At 42.7% G+C, this 18,889-nt stretch overlaps 1 protein-coding gene across 7 annotated transcripts in view; it reads left to right on the top strand.

The window, feature by feature from the left end:
- Osbpl9 (oxysterol binding protein like 9) overlaps positions 1-18,889 on the top strand; it is a 139,874-nt gene that overhangs the window by 38,379 nt on the left and 82,606 nt on the right. For 4 of the 7 annotated variants that reach the window (XM_036178354.1, XM_036178353.1, XM_036178352.1 and 1 more), the window contains exon 3: positions 5,547-5,625. In XM_036178354.1, coding sequence (XP_036034247.1) covers positions 5,547-5,625 — 79 coding nt within the window. The other 3 variants (XM_036178359.1, XM_036178358.1, XM_036178357.1) reach the window with 3 other exon arrangements.

Below are 18,889 nucleotides of genomic sequence, written 5' to 3'. Positions count from 1 at the left end.
CTGGAGATAAGTGGTTGTGGAAACAACTGGTAAACCTTGAGCAGTTCAAGTGCAGAAGTTGCTAAGAGATGAGTCTAGAGAGGGAGGTTAGTCTTAAGGCAAAGCTGTGGTGGAGTGTGACCATCTTTGAAACCTGGATAGTCTTGGCAGTGAAAGGGGGAAGTTCTTCATTATTGTGCCAGGGCAACAGGAATAATCCAGGACTGTTCTGGGTATACCAGCCATAAAGTCACCTAATGTGAGGTAAAGACGAGCCAGTGTGGCTAGGTATCTTCAGGAAATGGAAGGATGAAATGAATTACAGGCAGGAGGCTTGGGTGACTGGATAATCTTGACTGGAAGGGAATTAGAGAAATAGTCTAATTGCTGGAGTGGATCAGACTCAGAGCGTCCTCACTGTTGTCAGAGAAGAGACTTACATGTATGTACACACAGCTGAGGAGGAGGAGGAGAGAAAATTTGCTGAGTAAGAGATCTGAGGAAAGGTGATGGGGAATGGAGTAATGGCGGGATGATGATTAGCAAAAGATGATTGGAAACCTTTACCAGGAAACTGTAAGCATTGTTGAAATTGAAACTGTCAGTCAGTGGCCTTCCCAGTCAGTGTGCTGCGGTGTACACACACTCGTGCGTGCAGCTTGTGAGTCGACTGACGGTTTTAAAGGGTTAAGAATACCACTCCTGACTCTGGCTTTCCCAACCACTTTCAAAGACCTCAGAAGAGAGGTTCCATGTTCTCACCTACTTCTGTGGATGGCCAGCCAAGACTGTGGTGCCAGTGTTGATTCAGAACATAAAAGGCCAAGAAGAGTATTGAAATCCAAGGGCTTCTAGAAGACAATGTAGGAAAGTATTTCCTTGGCCTTAGGACTGAGAAAGACTTCTTGAAGGATACACAGAAAGCACAACTATGAAGTATAAGCTCAATACGTTATAGGGTAGGAATTAAAGTTAAGGACTGTTCTCAGAGGGCAGGAGATGCAAAAGGCAGGCGGCAGATACTGTAGTCAATAGAAATTTGCAAATAGAAGAGGGTCTGTTTCTTGCTCATTGACAACACTGAACCATCACACAAAGGATATTCAAATAGCAATAAACATGAAAAGGTACTTCATCAGTTACCAGGGAAATTAATCCACTGTCAGATGTCAGTGGTCACTGCTGGGTGATTTCAAATGTGTACATGCAGTGGGAGTGTGACCACAACAACTACTCTCAACCCTTGACCATCTGTGGGCCAACATGTGCATGCCCCGATCTAGTAAATCCACCCCCAGTTACTGTGTAGAAGAAAAGAGCAGCAGTCTCCACAGCAGCATTGTCCTAGTGTAAAACTAGAGCAGTATGTCTGTTCACAGTGAAATGGATACATTGTGAATAGCCATATGGAAGAGGCACAACTATAAAAACAAATAAAAATCTTCAACAAACTGTGCTACCTGCAGCATAGGTGAAGTTCACAGACATTTTGTGTGAGAGCGGGTGAAAAAGATAGATGAGTCCATTTGTGTAAAACTCAAGACAGACAGGGCTTCCTAGTGTTCAGAAACAGTGTTTACCTCACTTCATGTAAGGGCAGTCTGCTAGCAACGTCTGTCACCCCAGGGAAGCTCCCGTTGATTGGCCAGTCTCCTCCCTCCCTCCCTCACTGCGCTCACGCCTTCCCGAGGCAAGCCTCCAGGGTCTTGTCTGGTAGAGGAGGGCTGTCCTTTGGTTAGGGTGTGAGAGTACTGCACTCCCCTGCGACAACCCCAAATAAACTCTCAACCTTAGTGTTTGCCTTTGGGTGAGGGGTGGGAAGAGAGTAGGAGTTACACAGGGGAGTTGCTCTTTACTGACCTTGTACACAGCATTTGTGTAGGTTACATTTCAAAATGAGTGTGTGTAAAATGCCTAGCATGATGCCCCACTCATTGCAGATGTTCGCTTGGCAGTAGCTTTTCGCTGTGATTTTCTTCTCAGTGGCCAGACAGCATTGTCCTCTTTTTTGTGGTGCTACACTGCTTGTGACTTCCACAGTGATGAAAATGGTCTGTGTTTGTGCCATCATGTTTCGTACCCACTAGCTTTCTGAACCTATTGAGCCTCTGACATTCCAGTGTGTTTTTTCTGGTGCTGGAGACCAAACCTAGGGCCTTATTGGTGTTAAGCATTGATTTGCTGAAGAGCTGCCCTTTTGACTTCAGTTGTTTCTAAATGTTGCTTAATTTTAATTATAGTTAAATTTAAATGGTCACACAGGACTGACCAGCTACAGCATTGAACAAAGTGTGTCTATGTGGGGGTGTCAGATCTTAGAGTTACAGATAGTTATGCCATATGGGTGCTGGGAATTAAACCCTGGTCCTGGAAGAGCAGTTAGTGCTTTCAACCGCTGAGCCATCTCTCTAGTCCCAATCTAGGGTATTTTCAAGGGAAGAGTGTTTTTGAACAGACCAGATAGAGAGGCCTGAATGTCAGGTGCAGTATCCTTCTGTACTGAAGGACACTCAGGGAGTGGCATGTCCTGATTGGAGCAGGAGACGGCAGTTCTATTAAACAGGTTTCGAAGCCTTTAAGGAAGTGCAGTGGACCCAATTGGAGTTCCTTTCCCATGTTAGATTTAGCAGCGGTTCTTGTGGGGAGAGCTCTCTGAGGTACAGAGGCCTCTGAGGAGGAGCTGGTGACAGACAGCAGGTGAGGAGTACTGAAGTGGCCATGGGATGCAGAGAGAGGAGGAGGCGTGGATGCTGGGATGGAGACAGGGTTCAGAGCTGGGCAGTTTTTATAGAGCAGGAGGGAGCTAGAGGGAGGTGGGTGGGTTTTGTTTAGAAAATGAGCTGGAAGTGAACTAAGCTGGAAAAATGATTGGAAGAAGAGAGCCTGCTGTTTTTTTGGTGTGTGGAAGAAATACTGAAACTGAGCACATATAGGGTTCCCTCTGTGTGGGGACAGGAGATGGCCGAGGGATGACAGTAGAAAAGGTTAGCTGAGCCAGACTTGAGCAGCCTGGAAGAGCATTAAGAAGTAATGTTAATTTTATTAGTTTATGCAAGGAACATTTTAAAAAGATGTGTCTCCTAAAGTTTGCACTTTAGAAAATACTTCTCTGTCAATAACAAAGACTGGCTCAGACGGTGTCCAGACTGAAGACAGACTGCATCAGTGAGCAAGAAATTGGTGAAAGCCTCCATTAGATCAGCAGCTGTACAGATGGTGAACTTAGGATCCCTGTTCCTGGCTGGAGACGGCTCAGTGTAGTGGGCCTTGCCTAGCAGCTGTGAAGCCCTAGTTTCAGTCCCCAGCACGAAGAAGGAAAAACAAAGGTCAAAGTTCCACATGAGCATAGACAGTTATGAGATGAGAGCATTTGTGAGCCCTCCTGATACTGTCTTGAGTGGTTAGATGATGGGCAAACTTGAATTAAGAAACCCTAAAGAAAGCATGAACAGGCGTTTGGAAGTGGGTATTATAGCTTAGTTAGTTATAATTTACATACTGAGCCTGGGGATGCAGCTTAGTTGGTAGAGTGTTTGTCTAGCATGTGAACTGAATCCCCAACATCAAATAAACTGGTATTGATACACATACCATTAACTCTAGTGCTCAAGAGGCAGAGGCAGGAAGATCAGGAGTTCAATGTCATCCTTGGCTAAATAGAACTAGAGGCCAACTTGGGTTATATGAGACCCTATATTAAAGAAAGAAAATTGTATAGTATATTGATATGAAGTATATGGTTAATGTTTTTGGTATATTCGTAAGATTTTTCAACTTCCATAATGATACGGTCAATTTTAGAATGTTTTCATCACTCCATGAAGAAATATAATGCCAGCCAGGTATAATGATTTATGCCTGCAATTCCAGTGGAAAACTGAGACACAAGAATTTTTTGAGCTCAGGAATAGAGGCCTTCTGGGCACAATAGCAGCACCTTGCCTCCAAAACAACCCTTCCCACCCCTGCTTACTAGATTCTCAGTCCCTGTTCACCATACCCTCAGGGAACTACTCAACTACTTTCCATCTCTGTGTACTTGTCCATTGTGGTTATTCCCTTAGTGACAAGCTTCTTTGATACTGTTTCCAAGGTTCATCCTGGTAGAGATCACTGCTGGGAGTGTGCTGCACTCTTCCCTGTGTGTTTCCATCTGCTCTTCGGAGCAGAAGGGCCTTAAAAGCAAGGACCATTGTTCCATGTATCAGAGCTACATCTAGAACACATTCTTATACTTGGTTATTAAGTGCTGCTGTATTTGTATTTGGGCCCAGGGAGTGTTTGAGTTATTAGAAATTCATGAAGTTGGCCTCATTAACAAAAAAGTGAAGTTAACCAGAAGGAATTGCTCTAGTACATGATGGAGGTGTCCGTGCTCACTGCTGGACTAGGAGGTGCCATGCCAATGGTGTCCAGTCCTGGTCCTGCTTTGAGCTTCTTGTTGGATCTAGACTAAGTCTGCAGACATTTCTGTATTTGAGAATGGGGACACAATTCTTACCTACTTTGAAGTAAGTAAGCTAAGTAAGGTCTGTAGAACTTAGGTCGAGGTGAGGTTTGGCTATACGGTATCTAGGGAAGAAATGAATAAATATTTAGTTCTTAATATTTTTGAGATAATGGTAATTACCCTACGTACCACTGTTTTCATGTGATGGGGTTGATGTTTGTTTCTCCCTCCATTCTTTTGAGCCTTCATGTTAAGGTATCTAATAATGGATTGTGTGAGAGTAATGTACTTCTGTAGTGTGGTGTGTTTGTTCTCTAGCCCCTTGGGTATGTATAAGATATTGATTCCTTGAGAACATTGCCCAGTAGACTTTGAATTTGTGTACCCCCTCCCCCATTAATTCTGGATGTCTGAATAGGATGCATATAGCTGTATATAAAAAAATGTTTGAAGTTCCTGAAACAGCCAACCAGTGTAGCTCCCTGCCCTCTCTCATGCTTTCTAACTTGAGTGCCGTGTGTCAAAATAAGTAAAGTTGTCCTGGGTCCCCCAAACCTCACAGCAGTTTAGTGGGAGGAGGCAGACATAGTAGTAACTCAGTGTGAAAACTGCAGCTCTCCCACAGCACAGTGGTTGTGGGAGCATCTGGCCACTGGACAGTGTTTGGAGCAAATGTCAGCTGGTGTTTCTGCACTAACAAGCACCAGACAGAAGCAGCCTGATGAAGAGCACCTGCTGTCTTTGAACCGCACAACAACCTGGGGCGGTGTACGTTTCTGACTCCCATTTTAGAGAGCAATTTAAAGCGCAGAAGGGCTCGGTGTCTGGCTGTTAAGCAGATTCCGAGTCAGCTTCTGCGTTTGTCCCCTCTCACTGCATCCATGTCCCTTATGCAAGGCATGGAAAGTCTCCGTGCAGGGTACTACTAAGGCGTCCTGCCAGCCCTTCTCCGTTAGTTCTTCCTCCTTAAGCAAAACAAGGTTCTCGGATTTCTCTGCTCTGGCTAGCCTGCTTCCAGTGTCCTCGGTGCTTCTTCAGGAATTCCAGGGCTGTAGCAGTAGTGAATATTGCTGATGTCATTGTTTGCCTTATTGGGATTTTGCTCTTTGTTTCACAGGGAGCTGTGATTGGTATAGACGATGAGGACGACAGCACCTTCACAATAACTGTTGATCAGAAAACCTTCCACTTCCAGGGTGAGCTGAAAGGAGAGATTCTTTCTCTTCATGGTCCCACCTGCTTCTTCTTCCCTCTCTCGTGGGTTGTTTGCTGAGTGACTTGAATGGTTTTGCAACTGATCCTGCATGAACGAGTGCACAGGAACCTTCTGGATGAGGTGGTACTGCAGGTTAGGCAGGGATTGGTATCTGCAGTGGATGCACATTAATTTGAAGCGACTGTGGATCTGGCTGCAATTGGAGATTAAAAATTTAAAGGATAAAAATCAGTGAGACGCAAGAGTAATGGGCTGCTGCTGCTGCTGGCTTGTGCTTACAGAAGGTTGCTGATCTTCTTTATCAAGAAGTGTGCTTCTGCTTCTGCATGAAGGGTCTAAAGACTGAATGTGAAGGCTGCAGTGTTTGTCCTTGTGAAACTCAAAATGTAAATGCAATGGAAGCTAGAGGCAGCCTTTGCCTGAGAGGTGGTGCTCTGCTTCAAGAATTCCAAGTTTGCATTCATTTCATCTGCATTTCTGTGTCTGTCTGCCAGCCATCATTCCTCTGCTGTTATCCTTTCTGTAGTTAATAACGCCAATGCCATCTGCCATTGCTATGTTTCGGCATTGCATGCTATGGCTCACCGGTAAAAAGGGTAAGGTACTGTATGATCATTCACATTTCATCTTGCTTTGGAGGCTTTAAACCAGCAAATCAAAGCTGATCTTAGTGATCTCGTCCTAATGACCCTGTCGTCTGTTAGGAGTGCCTGTTAATTTTGGTGCTGGTGCTTTTTTGTTTTTTGTTTTTGTTTTTATTTTGCCTATCCAGAACAACCTCTGTTGGGTTTAAAGCAATCCAGGAAACTTAGAAATGAGACTATTTGGAGATGTTAGCACTTTCTCTGAACCTGTAAGTGATTACCACTGTTATGGTTGCCAGCTACATCAAGGTGAATGAATACTAAGCACAGTTACAGTTTAGAACTGTTTGGTTATGAGATCTGCTGGTGACCATATACGCTGTGCAAAGGTGTTTAGGCCACTGCTGTCCTACACTAGGCAGTATACTGTAGTTGTTTTCTTCATTGTCTTGCTTAGGACATTGACATGTAGCAATGAAAGATGCTGCCTATGAACAGTAAAGACAGACCAGTATACTCCACAGTGACATTTCTAATGTGTCGTCATGCTTATGTGTAAATATTAACTGTGCTTTAGAATATTATTTGTTTAGAACTGCTTAAGTAATGGTGCTCCCTGGAAATTTCCACTCCATTTGACTTTATAAACCCTTTTCATCATAAAGCAGCCCTGGTTTTTAGGTTAAATATGCAACGCTGCTTATAAGCCAAAGCAGGTACCTGGGACTCTTTACTCAAGCAAAGTTGAATACTTCACTGCAGTTCTAGTAGGAGCTGCTGGGTGCAGGGGGCTGCAGCACAGGGTTCTGCTGCTACTGGGGAGTCCCTTCTGGGGCAGAGCACCTTTGTTTGCTTGGTGGAAAGAGAGCCTTGGCTCTCTGAGCAGAGGCACCTACCTTACCTTAAATTATTTATGTTAAACTGATCTCCTTAGCATTTTTGTACTTATGTGGCTTGCTGATAAAAGAAGACATTGTTTAAATGATAAAGATAAATAAGAATTTTGAAAATGAACCCTGAGTTTCCAGTCTGTCAGATTGTTTGTTTTCTGCTGTAGCATCTGGAGGGTATGAAGCAGCATGAGCTTGTACAAAGAACTTAAGGCTGTTGGTTTAGATGATCAGGAAGGTTAGTTCACACTTAGCGACACTTGCTTAGAAGAAAATCTGCAAATTTGATAGGAAACATTTCAGTGCCTGGTAGTGCTTAAATTTTATGTTATTCTTTATGATCTTAAATTGCTGATGAGAATTGAAAGCAAATCCAGGTTGATATATAGTGTCATAACATGTTTGAGTGTAATCTTTTTCCTGTGTCAGGATAGAACTAGGCTCTGTAGAGTGAGTTTCAGGCTGGTTTGGGATACAGAGTGAGACCCTATTACCAAAATAAAATAAAATAGAATTGGATTGCCATGAAAGAACAGTAGGACATTTTGATCAGAGAGTGACATGATGAGAGTCATATTTTACAGGGTTGCTCCAGCCACTGTGTTGAGAATAAGGCGCAGAGGGGCACAGACCCAGGACACCACTTAGGAGGCTGTTGTAGACAGGAAGAGAGAAAGAGTGATGGTTTCTGTACTGTACCAGTGGGGGTAGGGAGGTAGCAAAAAGTCATCAGATTGTAGGTGTGCCTAATCAACTTTAGTGGTGTATAATTAACATGAAATAAAATTTATGCATGAGGGGCTGATGAGATGATGGCTCAGTGGGTAAAATCTCTTGCTGAAAAAGCTTGATGAGTTTGATCACTGGGGCCCAGTTAAAGGTGAGAGGAGAGAACCAACTCCATAAAGGTGTGCCCTGGTCTCCTCACAGGTGCTATGGCATGCCTGAACTCCCTCCATCATATGTGCATTCATGTTACACATATACTGAAAAATATAATAATAATAATAGACAATTTTAAAAAGACATTCAGATAAAAACATTTAAAAATATATGTCTCTGTAGACCAGGCTGGCCTCGAACTCACAGAGATCCGCTTTCCTCTGCCTTCCGAGTGCTGGGATTAAAGGCGTGCACCAGCACCACCCGGCTTATATGGAATATCTTTATCACTCCAAAAGGTTGCTTCCCTTTCAGATGCCCCTTCCTAAGCCCTGGGCTAGGCAATTACTGATGTGCTTTCCGTCGGTAGAGGTGAGCATGCTGGTTGGGGAGCTTTGCTCAAATGGGATCATTCGTGTGTATTCTCTTTTGCCTTCCTTTATTTTAGCACAGAACAGTATTTTAAAGACCATCCATATTGTTGCATAACTTAGTTACTTTTATGTTGCTAAGCCATCGTCTATTCAATGGATGTTTTATTTTATTTTATTTTTCAAAACAGTGTTTCTCTGTATAGCCCTGGCTGTCCTAGAACTAGTTCTGTAGCCCAGGCTGGCCTCGAACTCACAGAGATCTGCCTGCCTCTGCCTCTGAGTGTTGGAACTAAAGGCTTGTGCCATCACTGACTGGCCCATGATGTTGTATTTATTTAGAAGGTTGAGTTGTAGCATGTGGTTCAGGTTGACGCCGAGAGTTTTGACTGGGGTAAAAAGAACAATGTTGCCATTAACTGAAGAGAAGGATTCCAAGAAGAGCTGGTTTGGAAGAAAGGAGAATTCAGTGAAGATGCTGAATGTGTGTAGCTTGGATGTGGAATTCAGGGGAAATTTTCTGGTTAGAAAAATAAATCTGGGGACTCACTGGCACAGAGACAGTCTTTATGGCTGTGACGGTTTGGGAATGGGAGTAGAAGGACGTCCAAACACTGAGCTGTAGGCACTTGAACATGGACTCTAGAGGCCTCAAGGTGAGGCCGAATCAGCAACAGAGACTGATGACAAAAGCAAGTGGACAAAGCCTGGGGACGGTGCTTTCTAGGGGGAGGGATCAGCAGCCGTGGCGGCTGCTGCTGCTGCTGCTGCTGCTGCGTAAGAAATGAGGTCATCCTGGAGTGAATCATGAGGAGTTCTGACAACCTCCAGAAGGGCCGCTGTGAACCAGGACAGAGTACTTTCAAATTCTGCTGCGCCAGTAGCAGGAGCAGAAGGGTTTCGAGCAGTGGGAGTCTGGGGAGGTTTAATCATGTTTAAGGACAAAAGAAACAGTAAGATTGTTTCTGTGTTGACAACAGTGATTCCATGGAGAAGAGGAGCTGATGATGCTGGGGAGAAAAGGGGTGAGGGGCGGGGGCGGGGGGTTGGCTCAGTGTTCTGGAGAAGGCGAGAGCTGATGGGACCCATGGCATAACCGCAGGCATTGCTTTTGGCTAGGAGGATAGACCATTCATGTGTGGTGAAATAGCTGTGGCTGGTGATGGGCCCTGAATGGACCATAGCAGTGGTAATGGGGAAAATCAACAGGAGCTGGTGACTGATTAGAAATGAGGGAGGAGAATTCAATGGTAATGGTGTTCTTGGCTTGGTTCACAATTGAATTTTGTCACATCTGAACAGTCCAGAACAGCAATCTTGAGGAATTTAGTCTGAAGACGCAGAGAAGATAGAAACTGAGTCTGAGCTCAAGTGCAAATGAAGAAAGTTATTAGCATATTGCTGTTAAATAGAACCAGAGGTTGAAAGTTTACTTGACCAAGTAGGATTAAAGCTAGACAAAGACTAGCAATTCGGGATCTGCATGTCTGATGACCAGAGTTCAATTCCTGGAACCTACGGGACGGAAGGAGAAAACAGACTCCCCAAATTCGCCTTCTGACCTGCACATATGCTGTGGCACATGTAGACACATACGCACGCACACACGCGCACACACACACCATACACATACCACGTGATAGAAAATGCAAGGATAATAATAAAGGCCAGCAATGTGGAGGGGAGCTGCTGCACTCGGTCCAGACAGCTCAGGCAGATTTTGGTAAGGCTTGCTGAACGTTGGCAGATTCTCCACTTCTTTTCAAGAGAAGTCAGATTTAGTTCTTCTTACTTAATGGGAAATGAGTGTGTAAAATTTCCATTTTAAACATTTTAAAACATTTTTTAAAATGTTGGCCAAACTGCACCTTTGTGAGCCAATAAAGCCTTCGGATTTTAAATCACTAGTTTAAAACATTGGCAGTAGTATCTGTTATCTGTCTAGGAGATCACAGTGAGCAAAGACTAAGGTCAAATAGGATGGAACACCAGCAGTCTGGGAAGAACAGAGATGTTAGGATGTGTGTGTGTGTGTGTGTGTGTGTGTGTGTGTGTGTGTGTGCGTGCGCGCGCGCGCAAGTGTGTGCAAATGCCCGAGCTTATGTGTGGAACCAGGTGTATATCAGGTGTCTTCTTCTGTCACTCTCTACCTTATGTTTTTTGAGCTAGGGTCACACATTGGCTAGTCTGGTGACCAGGTTAGCCAGCCCAGGGGAACTAACTGCCTATCTCAGCTTTTAAAGTGCTGGGGTTCTGTGAACCCATGACTTTACATGTGAGTGTTGTGGATCTGAACTTAGGTCTTCTGAGTGGCAAGCACTTACCTCATTGGGGCATCTTCACAGCCCAGAAACTAATCATCTGAAATTATTTTTATGGATCAGAAGTAGTCTCATGTCAGCATTTCATATGGCTTAAACTAATAGAAGACAGTAATTAGCAAAAGTCCAGTTGTTTGAGTTTTACTTTCAAATAAAGTTGTAACTTTTTTATTTTTTGTCTTCATTTTGAGACAACCTAGGTAGCTTCAGAATGAGGCCTAGAATGACCTTGAACGACTTATCTGTTAGCCTGAGTTTCCCAGGTGCTGGGATTACAGGGGTGAGCCACTATGCCTGGCTTATGAAATTGTATCTTTGATGATTTAATGTATGTAATGATTTACAGCATTATGGATGTAGGGATAATAATATCAAACATTTATTGAATGTTTATCTTATAGGAGACATTATTTGGAATTCTACCTTTATTAAATCATGCAGTTCACAACTTTACAAAGTACTAGTGCCATTTTTATTTTATAGGTAAGGAAACTAGGGTCCACACAGCTAATATAAAGCAAAATTGAAAATGGAACACAATACTTAGTACCTTTATCTGTTGAGATAGGTTCTCATAAATTCTTGGCTCACCTAGAACTTGATCTGTGGCCAGAGAGGCTGACCTTGAACTTCTGATCCTCCTGCCTCTACATTCTGAGATCTGGGATCACAGGGTTGCATTACCTTGTCTGGTTTATGAGGTGCCAGGATCAAACCAAGGCCTTCATGCATACAAGGCAAGCTCTCTATCAACGGAGTTGTAGTGAGCTATCAGTTTATCAAGAAGGAATTAATGTAAAGTAGGACGACTTTCAAATAACAATGCAGTTGAATGCAAGTATAAAAATACCATGCCTTTAATGTTCCCTGTGCTCCATTACTCAGCACTAGGTAACAACTATCCGGTTGCAACTAAGTAACTGATAGGAACCAGAGGCTGTTCAACAGACAGTGTACACCACTTACATAATTGCTAAACCCGTAATTACAGATAGCTTTGTTTCCAGAGTTGGAGAAACTGAGTTTTAGGAAGCCCCCGTGGTAGAGGCAGGATTTGCACTCAGATCCATCTAGGTCAGTGGTTCTGAAAGTGTGTTTGTAGACCGAGCTTCAGCACCATAGGGAATGTGCTAGGAATGTATCTCCTGCCCCTTAGGAGCCGGAAGCTCTGGAATGGGCCCATTCCAGCGCCTACAATACATTTGAAAGCTTGAGATCCAGAGTCTGGAATAGCATTTACACATGTGTTTCAGTTAACTCTCACAACAACTCTAGGATCATCCTTAAATATATAGATGAGTGAGAGGCAGAGAGTCAAATGACTTAGCCTTGATCACAGAGTGCCCTTAATATGATCAATCTAATTTGTATTGAAAGGGTGTCTTGCCTTCGGCAAACTTGGTGAATAAATTTTTTTTTTTAAATTTTTAAAAAGATGAAAACTATGTAGCTGGGCATGATCATAAGTTTGAAGCCAGCCTGGGTTACATAGTGAGGCCCTATCTTAAAAGGGGGTTGGGAGCTTTACTGAGGACATCTTTTAAACATTACAAACTTTAAACAGTATAAATGTATTTGGACGTTTTTAGAGTAATACAAGTTTCCCAAGGTAAAACACAACACTTGTAAGCATTGAAAAGAAGCCTAAATTAGAACTCTGAGTATCAATGGAAGCAGTTGTCTGCAGTTGGTCAGATAATCAACGTTTTCAACTCAGCCCATTAAAGCTGGGTTATTTACTAAAATGCAAAAGTATTATACCACCTGGGGGCTAAAAAAAGTCATATTGATCAAGCATATCAGTGCAATGATGCCTCCAGTACACTAATACCAACAGCTTAGCACACATCTGCATGGTCAGTTGGTTGGAATAGACAGTAAGTCGTTCGACTAAAGCATGGTTACAGGTTTACCTGTCTCCTGCTTTGAGAGCAGCTACCTCAGCATTATCACTGGTAACTATGGTACTGTCTTCTGTTGACTTGAAATATTTCCTCTGTAGTTATATATGTTTCTGCTTTTTATGTGGTAACCTTTCCAAAACAAAAGGTCACACATTTTATGTAAGGGAAGTAAATCAGCTGTAATTAATTCTGTTATTAACTGTTATAATTGCAGTGGTGCTCAGGATGTTTATGTAGGGTGGATAGGGCTAGATTCATATGTTGGGAGTTTGTTGTATTACTGTGGGAGGATTAGATCTCACTAGTGTACCTATGTTCTTCTTAATTTGATTTCTCTTCATGATCCTCCCTAAGTTATTTGAAATCATAATCTTCCCAAGTCTAATTATGAACTCTGGTATAGTGAGTAGCTAGTTAGACGTCTCCAATCTAGTTTTATATTTGTTAGTAATTTATAATTTATTCCACAATTCATTTTTCTTAATTGCTAATGTAAAGTTTCAATGTGGCAGTCTGGGAGAGTAATGTAAAGATGATGCTGATTATCACTCCAGTCCTACTGCCTGAAGGCGAGAACGATTTGCTTGTCATCTCCCTGACCCTCCGGTCCTGTGGATGTGTAAGAACAAGTCATCCTGTGGCTATCAGTGACTTCCGTGTAGTGGTGACCAGATACCGCATGGAGACATCTGAGGGAGATGTTCTTATTTCAGCTCCTGGTTTAAAGGCATTAGTGCATCATGCTGTGGAGGGTATGGCAGAGTTCATTTGGGTTACTTCAGGAGCGTGGCAACTGAAGGGCAGCTGTGTCATGGAAAGCCCCACCCCTGCATGGGTGGTGACCCTTGGAAGCTGCTTCTGGAGAGTTTCCTGCAGGAGTCACCACCAGTTTTCCGTCCCAGGCAGTTCTTACTGCTTATATAACCTTGGGAGGGACCCTGTATATTTTAGTAAGCAATCTGTTTAGTTTGGGGCACATTGCTTGGTGTGAAGAGTGAGTAAAGATACATAATGAAAGGAAATTTCTACTTTTTACAAGACGTAGGCTTTTGTAGAAAATACTAGTGTTCAGTTTACCTCATCCATTCTTTGGCTTTTTAAAGACAGGGTTTCTCTGTGCAGCCCTGGTTATCCTGAAACTTGCTCTGTAGACCTGGCTGGTCTCAAATCAGAGATCTGCCTGCCTCTGTCTCCCCAGTGCTGGGATTAAGGGTGTGTGCCTCCACTGTCCAGCTTATCCACTCATTAAAAAAAAAACAACAACTATTTATCTTTATTTTATGTGCATTGGTGATTTACCTGCATTTATGTCTGTGTGAGGGTGTCAGATTTTGGAGTTAGCTGCCATGTCGGTGCTGGGAATTGAACCCAGGTCCTCTGGTAGAGTAGTTGGTGCTCTTAGCCACTGAGCCATCACTCCAGCCCCGTTATCCACTCATTTTTAAACTTTGTTTTTGTGAAGTCAACAAGCACCTGAGTGTGTATTGTAACACAAGAAACTAGGCTATCTTCTCAGTGTAAAGGGCAGACAGTGAAATTCGTGGATTTCAAATTCTCCTTCCAGCAGCAACTTCTTGGTTGCACAGTTTCTGCTACTTTTCACATCATGGGTTAAATGAGTTAAAACTTTGGCAGTTCTGATAACACCTGGATCACACTGATCCTTGCTTTCAAATTTCAGATTACCTACTTTTGCCAACATTTCTTTTCAGCCTTTTTATTAACTCTTATACATCAGGGTATGAAAATTCATTTTCATGACCATGAAACTCTCACTAATATACTCTACATGTAACATCAGTTTATCTTATGAACTAAAGTTACATTGTATACTTGCTTTGTGTGTGTTGTGTGTGTGTGTGTGTGTGTGTGTGTGTGTGTGAGAGAGAGAGAGAGAGAGAGAGAGATTGATTCTCATGTATCCCAGGTTTTGAACTTCAGACCCTCTTTCAATTTCCTAGTGATGGGTTGGAGTGTACACCACCATGCTTGGTTTATGCAGTACTGGGGATCAAACCCCACAGCTTTGTGCATGTTAGGCAAGCACTCTACCAGCTGAACCACATCCTTAATTCACATTTTCTTCAAATTAAATTAAGAGGACCTTAGGACAGCTTGACTGACATTTGGGAAGGGCTCAAATTCAAATCAATTAGAAAAAGCTCTGAGGCTTCTGGATGCAGTGAGGACATCTTCAGGTGACTGACTTGTTGGAGGTGTTGGATGTTTGTTACATAAAAGGACATTGGTCTGAGTGCTTATGTGTGGGTGATACAAGGGATGTGGGCAGGGATGTGATGAGTGGTTTTTGTTTTGCTTTTTTTCTTTGTAGAAGATGACTGGAGATTTTTTTGTCCCTAAAGAAGTGACTAGAATGCACAGTAGAAGTGAACCTCTGGTGAATAAAAACGGACTTGTGGAGAACTAGCCACTAAGGGTCAGCTTAATGTTATGCTGGGCACGATAATCCTTGGTGGGAGCACATCCACACTAATGAGGTAGATAGTGTGGGGAAGACCTTGAGGCTTACAGGAGTTTTTATTCGTAGTCACAATTGCAGGAAGTAGCAGAGCCTCTTTCTAAACCAATGCTTTCTACCATCCCAGTGTTATCAGTGGTTCATGGTGGGTTTCAGGTAGTTTGTTGTCGGGGTTCTTCTGTGCTCGTATATATCCCAGCAGACAGTCACCACTGTGCCAGGCCCACTAGGCACGTTAACTGGTCTGTCACCAACTGTTCAGGAGACTTAGGAGCCCGGCTGCTGCAGGCATGGGAGTGTTCCCTGAGTGGAGTTAATGAGCAGGGTGTCAGGCTTTGGCCTGTGTTCCGTCTTATTTCCGCTCTGTTCATAACCACACAGTTTTCTTCTGCTGCGGACACAGGGAGCAGTTAGAGTTTTTGAGGGAAACATCTTCTCTTAGTCATTTGTTCTATTCAGAAACTTGGTTTTTTTTTCCATGAAAACTCATGGTGGAACATGAGGTGTTTGGCATTGGTTTAAGCATAGTGATCTGGCAAAAATATAAATCCTGTGTTGTGATAAGTGCTGAATCAATGACATTTTGCTGTGTCTAGATTGTCTTTTACAGGACAGGGCTGAAGCTTGTGGAATGTACAGGGTTATAAGAACAGTCTTGATCTAGAAGTGTATCCTTTCTGAAGGAAAGGCAAAGATATTGTGTTAACAGCTTAGTGCTAAATATAGAAGAGAGAGGAAGTGGCTTGCTGCTCTTTGCCCTGGGCAGAATTCCTTGGAGAAACTGGAGCCAGAGCAAAACCTTCCGAAGGAACAAATATTATATATGATAATGCAGCATGCCTTCCTGCTACTCTGCTCCAAAGGAACATGTACACATCTTTCCTTTTATGCACAAAAAACTTCTCTACCCACAGTGTGTAAAGGATAATGTCTATTTTATTTAAAGTAGTTAAAATTGTTATAATTTCTTGATAGGATTCTCTTACTTTGTTAGGTCTCATCTATTTGATCTTGTCTACAAAAAGCAAACAAGAATTGATAGCTAATTCTCTTTTCACATTTGTTGCTTGCTTTATTTTAGTCTATTTCTTGGATTTCATTTATTATTATTATTATCATTATCATCATCATCATTATTATTATTTTGGTTTTTCGAGACAGGATTTCTCTGTGAAACAGCCCTGGTTGTTCTTGAACTCACTCTGTAGACCAGGCTGGCCTCAAACTCAGAGATCCGCCTGCCTCTGCCTCCCAAGTATTGGGACTAAAGGCGTTTATTTTATTTTTCATTGGCATGCCTCACTCTGTGGCCTGGCTGACCTGGAACTCTGACTCAGCTTTCCAAGTGCTGGGCTTATAGACATGAGCCACCACACCCTGCTCTTTCCTGAATTTTTGTAAATAGGCATTGATTTTCCTCTTTAGTTTCCTTTCATTTATTAAACCAAGCAAAGTGACCATGTAACATCTTCCTTTCTTTCTGACATTCTGTATGTCCCCTGTGAGCTGAGACTTGGCTTTGGACCCTTAAAATTACCTTCCTCCATCCTTCTCTCCCTTCTTGGGTCCAGAATGCATTAAAGATATATTCTCATTTTTCCTTTTTTTTCCTAAAAGGGGATTTAAAAAACAAACAAACAAAAAAACACGTGTTTGAGTATTTGTTCATAAATTCAGTAAAAGTTTTAATATTTTCTTAAAGATAAGACCTACAATATGCCTTTGGATGGATTGGTATTTGCTTTATCCCAAGCTGGCCTTGAATTCACAGAAGTCCTCCTGCCTCAACCTCCCGAGGGTTGGGGTTATAGGCCTGTATCAGAACTTCCGGGGCTGGAGAGATAGCCCAGGAAGGTGTTTGTCACATAAGCCCGAGAGTCCAGAACCCATGCAAAAAGCTGGGTGTCAAGTTCTGGTTCAATGAGAGACCTTATCTGAAAAAATAAGGTAGAGAGAGTGATTGAGGAAAATGCCTGACTTCACACATATGCACACACATACCCATGCACACATACAAATGCACTCCCTCACACAAATGCACACACTCCACATTCATCTCATGTACACACACACACACTTACACACATGTATGAGTGCGCATACACATATGCATGCTCACATTTTAAACAGAAAACAACCCATTATGACAATAAAAATTTGGGAGCCATCTTGTTTTCCATCTTGTATATTCTTTTGTTGTCTTGCTGGGCTGTCCTGGAACTGACGGTCCTGTTCTGATTCCTGAGTGCCAGGATTGGGTGCATGTGTTACAGCACCTGGGGCTTGCCAACTCCATTCGCTAAGTCATGGACCAGCACCACCATTTTCCCAGCTAGCCAAGCTGAACCTGCTCTTCCCTGTGTCTGCATCTCCTTGTATTCGTGTGTCACTCTGTCCGTTGGATGCTCCTTCTGTCCGCTAAGTCTGTGACTTGGCTCAGGGCTTTATCATTTCCTTCCATTTCTGTTGCTCCATTAACTCCCCTTCTCCGCTTTCCTGGTTTCTGTGCTGCCAAAGCACCTTCCTGTTTAGTGTCTGTGTAAACTCTAAAACCACAGCCTTCCTAAATGTTCATCATTCCCATGTCTTAAAAAAGACTTTAAGGGGTTGGGGATTTAGCTCAGTGGTAGAGCGCTTGCTAGGCGCAAGGCCCTGGGTTCGGTCCTCAGCTCCGGGGGTGAGGGTGGGGGTAGAAGACTTTAAAAAGGCTTGCTTTTTTAAAGTTAAGGAATAGTGATTGACTGACACTTTTACTCCTTCACTAAAACCTGAAGTTAATGCAGGATAGAAAGCCCTGTAGGAGCTAAAAGTATTAGTATATATTTGCATATTAATTTGTCAAGGATTTTCATTGAGTAGGAATAATTTGGCTGACAAGCATGTGATTGGTGAATGAATTGAAAAGAACTCATGGTTTTCATTGTCTTTGACTGAATGAACACACAGTTGCCTAATACAATGCTGACTCTGTCCTGGAGACTCACAATATTGCTTCAGATAATCAAAACAGAAGTTATGGAGGAGAGACACATTTGCAAATATTTGCATGTATTTTGACAGTTTAGAGACTTCAGCTATAACTATTAATAAATCTTTGAAGGAGCCAATTATGGAAGATATAATAAGATATCAAGCTGGGGTTGGGGATTTAGCTCAGTGGTAGAGCACTTGCCTAGAAAGCGCAAGGCCCTGGGTTCGATCCTCGGCTCAAAAAAAAAAAAAAAAAAAAAGATATCAAGCAAAAATAATTTCTCAGAAACTCTAACTTGCCACGTATGATATAGCACATGCCTTTAACTGCAACACTGGGTAGGCAGAGACAGGTAGGTCTCTGTGAATTCGAGGACAGTCTGGTCTACAGAGTGAGTTCCAGGACAGTCAGAGTCACATAGTGAGACCTTGCCTCAAAAAACCAAAGCAGTGGGAGGGGAGGGGAGAGGAGAGGAGAGGAGAAGAGAAGAAACCCAACTTTAGATTACAGACAGAAAATGGATACTATGCCCAGTAGTATGATTAGTGGGTCATCAAGTCTCATTCAGCAAATATTTTGTTGAACAGTTGTTTCCCTGATGAGATTCTAGCTGCTTGAGATATGTCAAGAAGTAAAGACTGACTTCTACTTTTTTTTCATTTTTGTTTGTTTGTTTGTTTTTCGAGATGGGGGTTTCTCTGTATAGCTCTGTAGACCAGGCTGACCTCAAACTCAGAGATTTGTCTGCTTCTGCCTTCCAAGTACTGGGTTTAAAGGTGTACATCACCCCGACCCTCCAGAAAGACCCCTGCTTTTGTGGAGCTTAATATTCCAGTGACAGG

This window comes from Onychomys torridus, chromosome 2 (genome assembly GCF_903995425.1).
Source record: "Onychomys torridus chromosome 2, mOncTor1.1, whole genome shotgun sequence".
Classification (NCBI taxonomy): Eukaryota; Metazoa; Chordata; class Mammalia; order Rodentia; family Cricetidae; genus Onychomys; species Onychomys torridus.
Note: the sequence above shows the minus strand (reverse complement) of the source record. Positions and strands in the feature narration are given on the sequence as shown.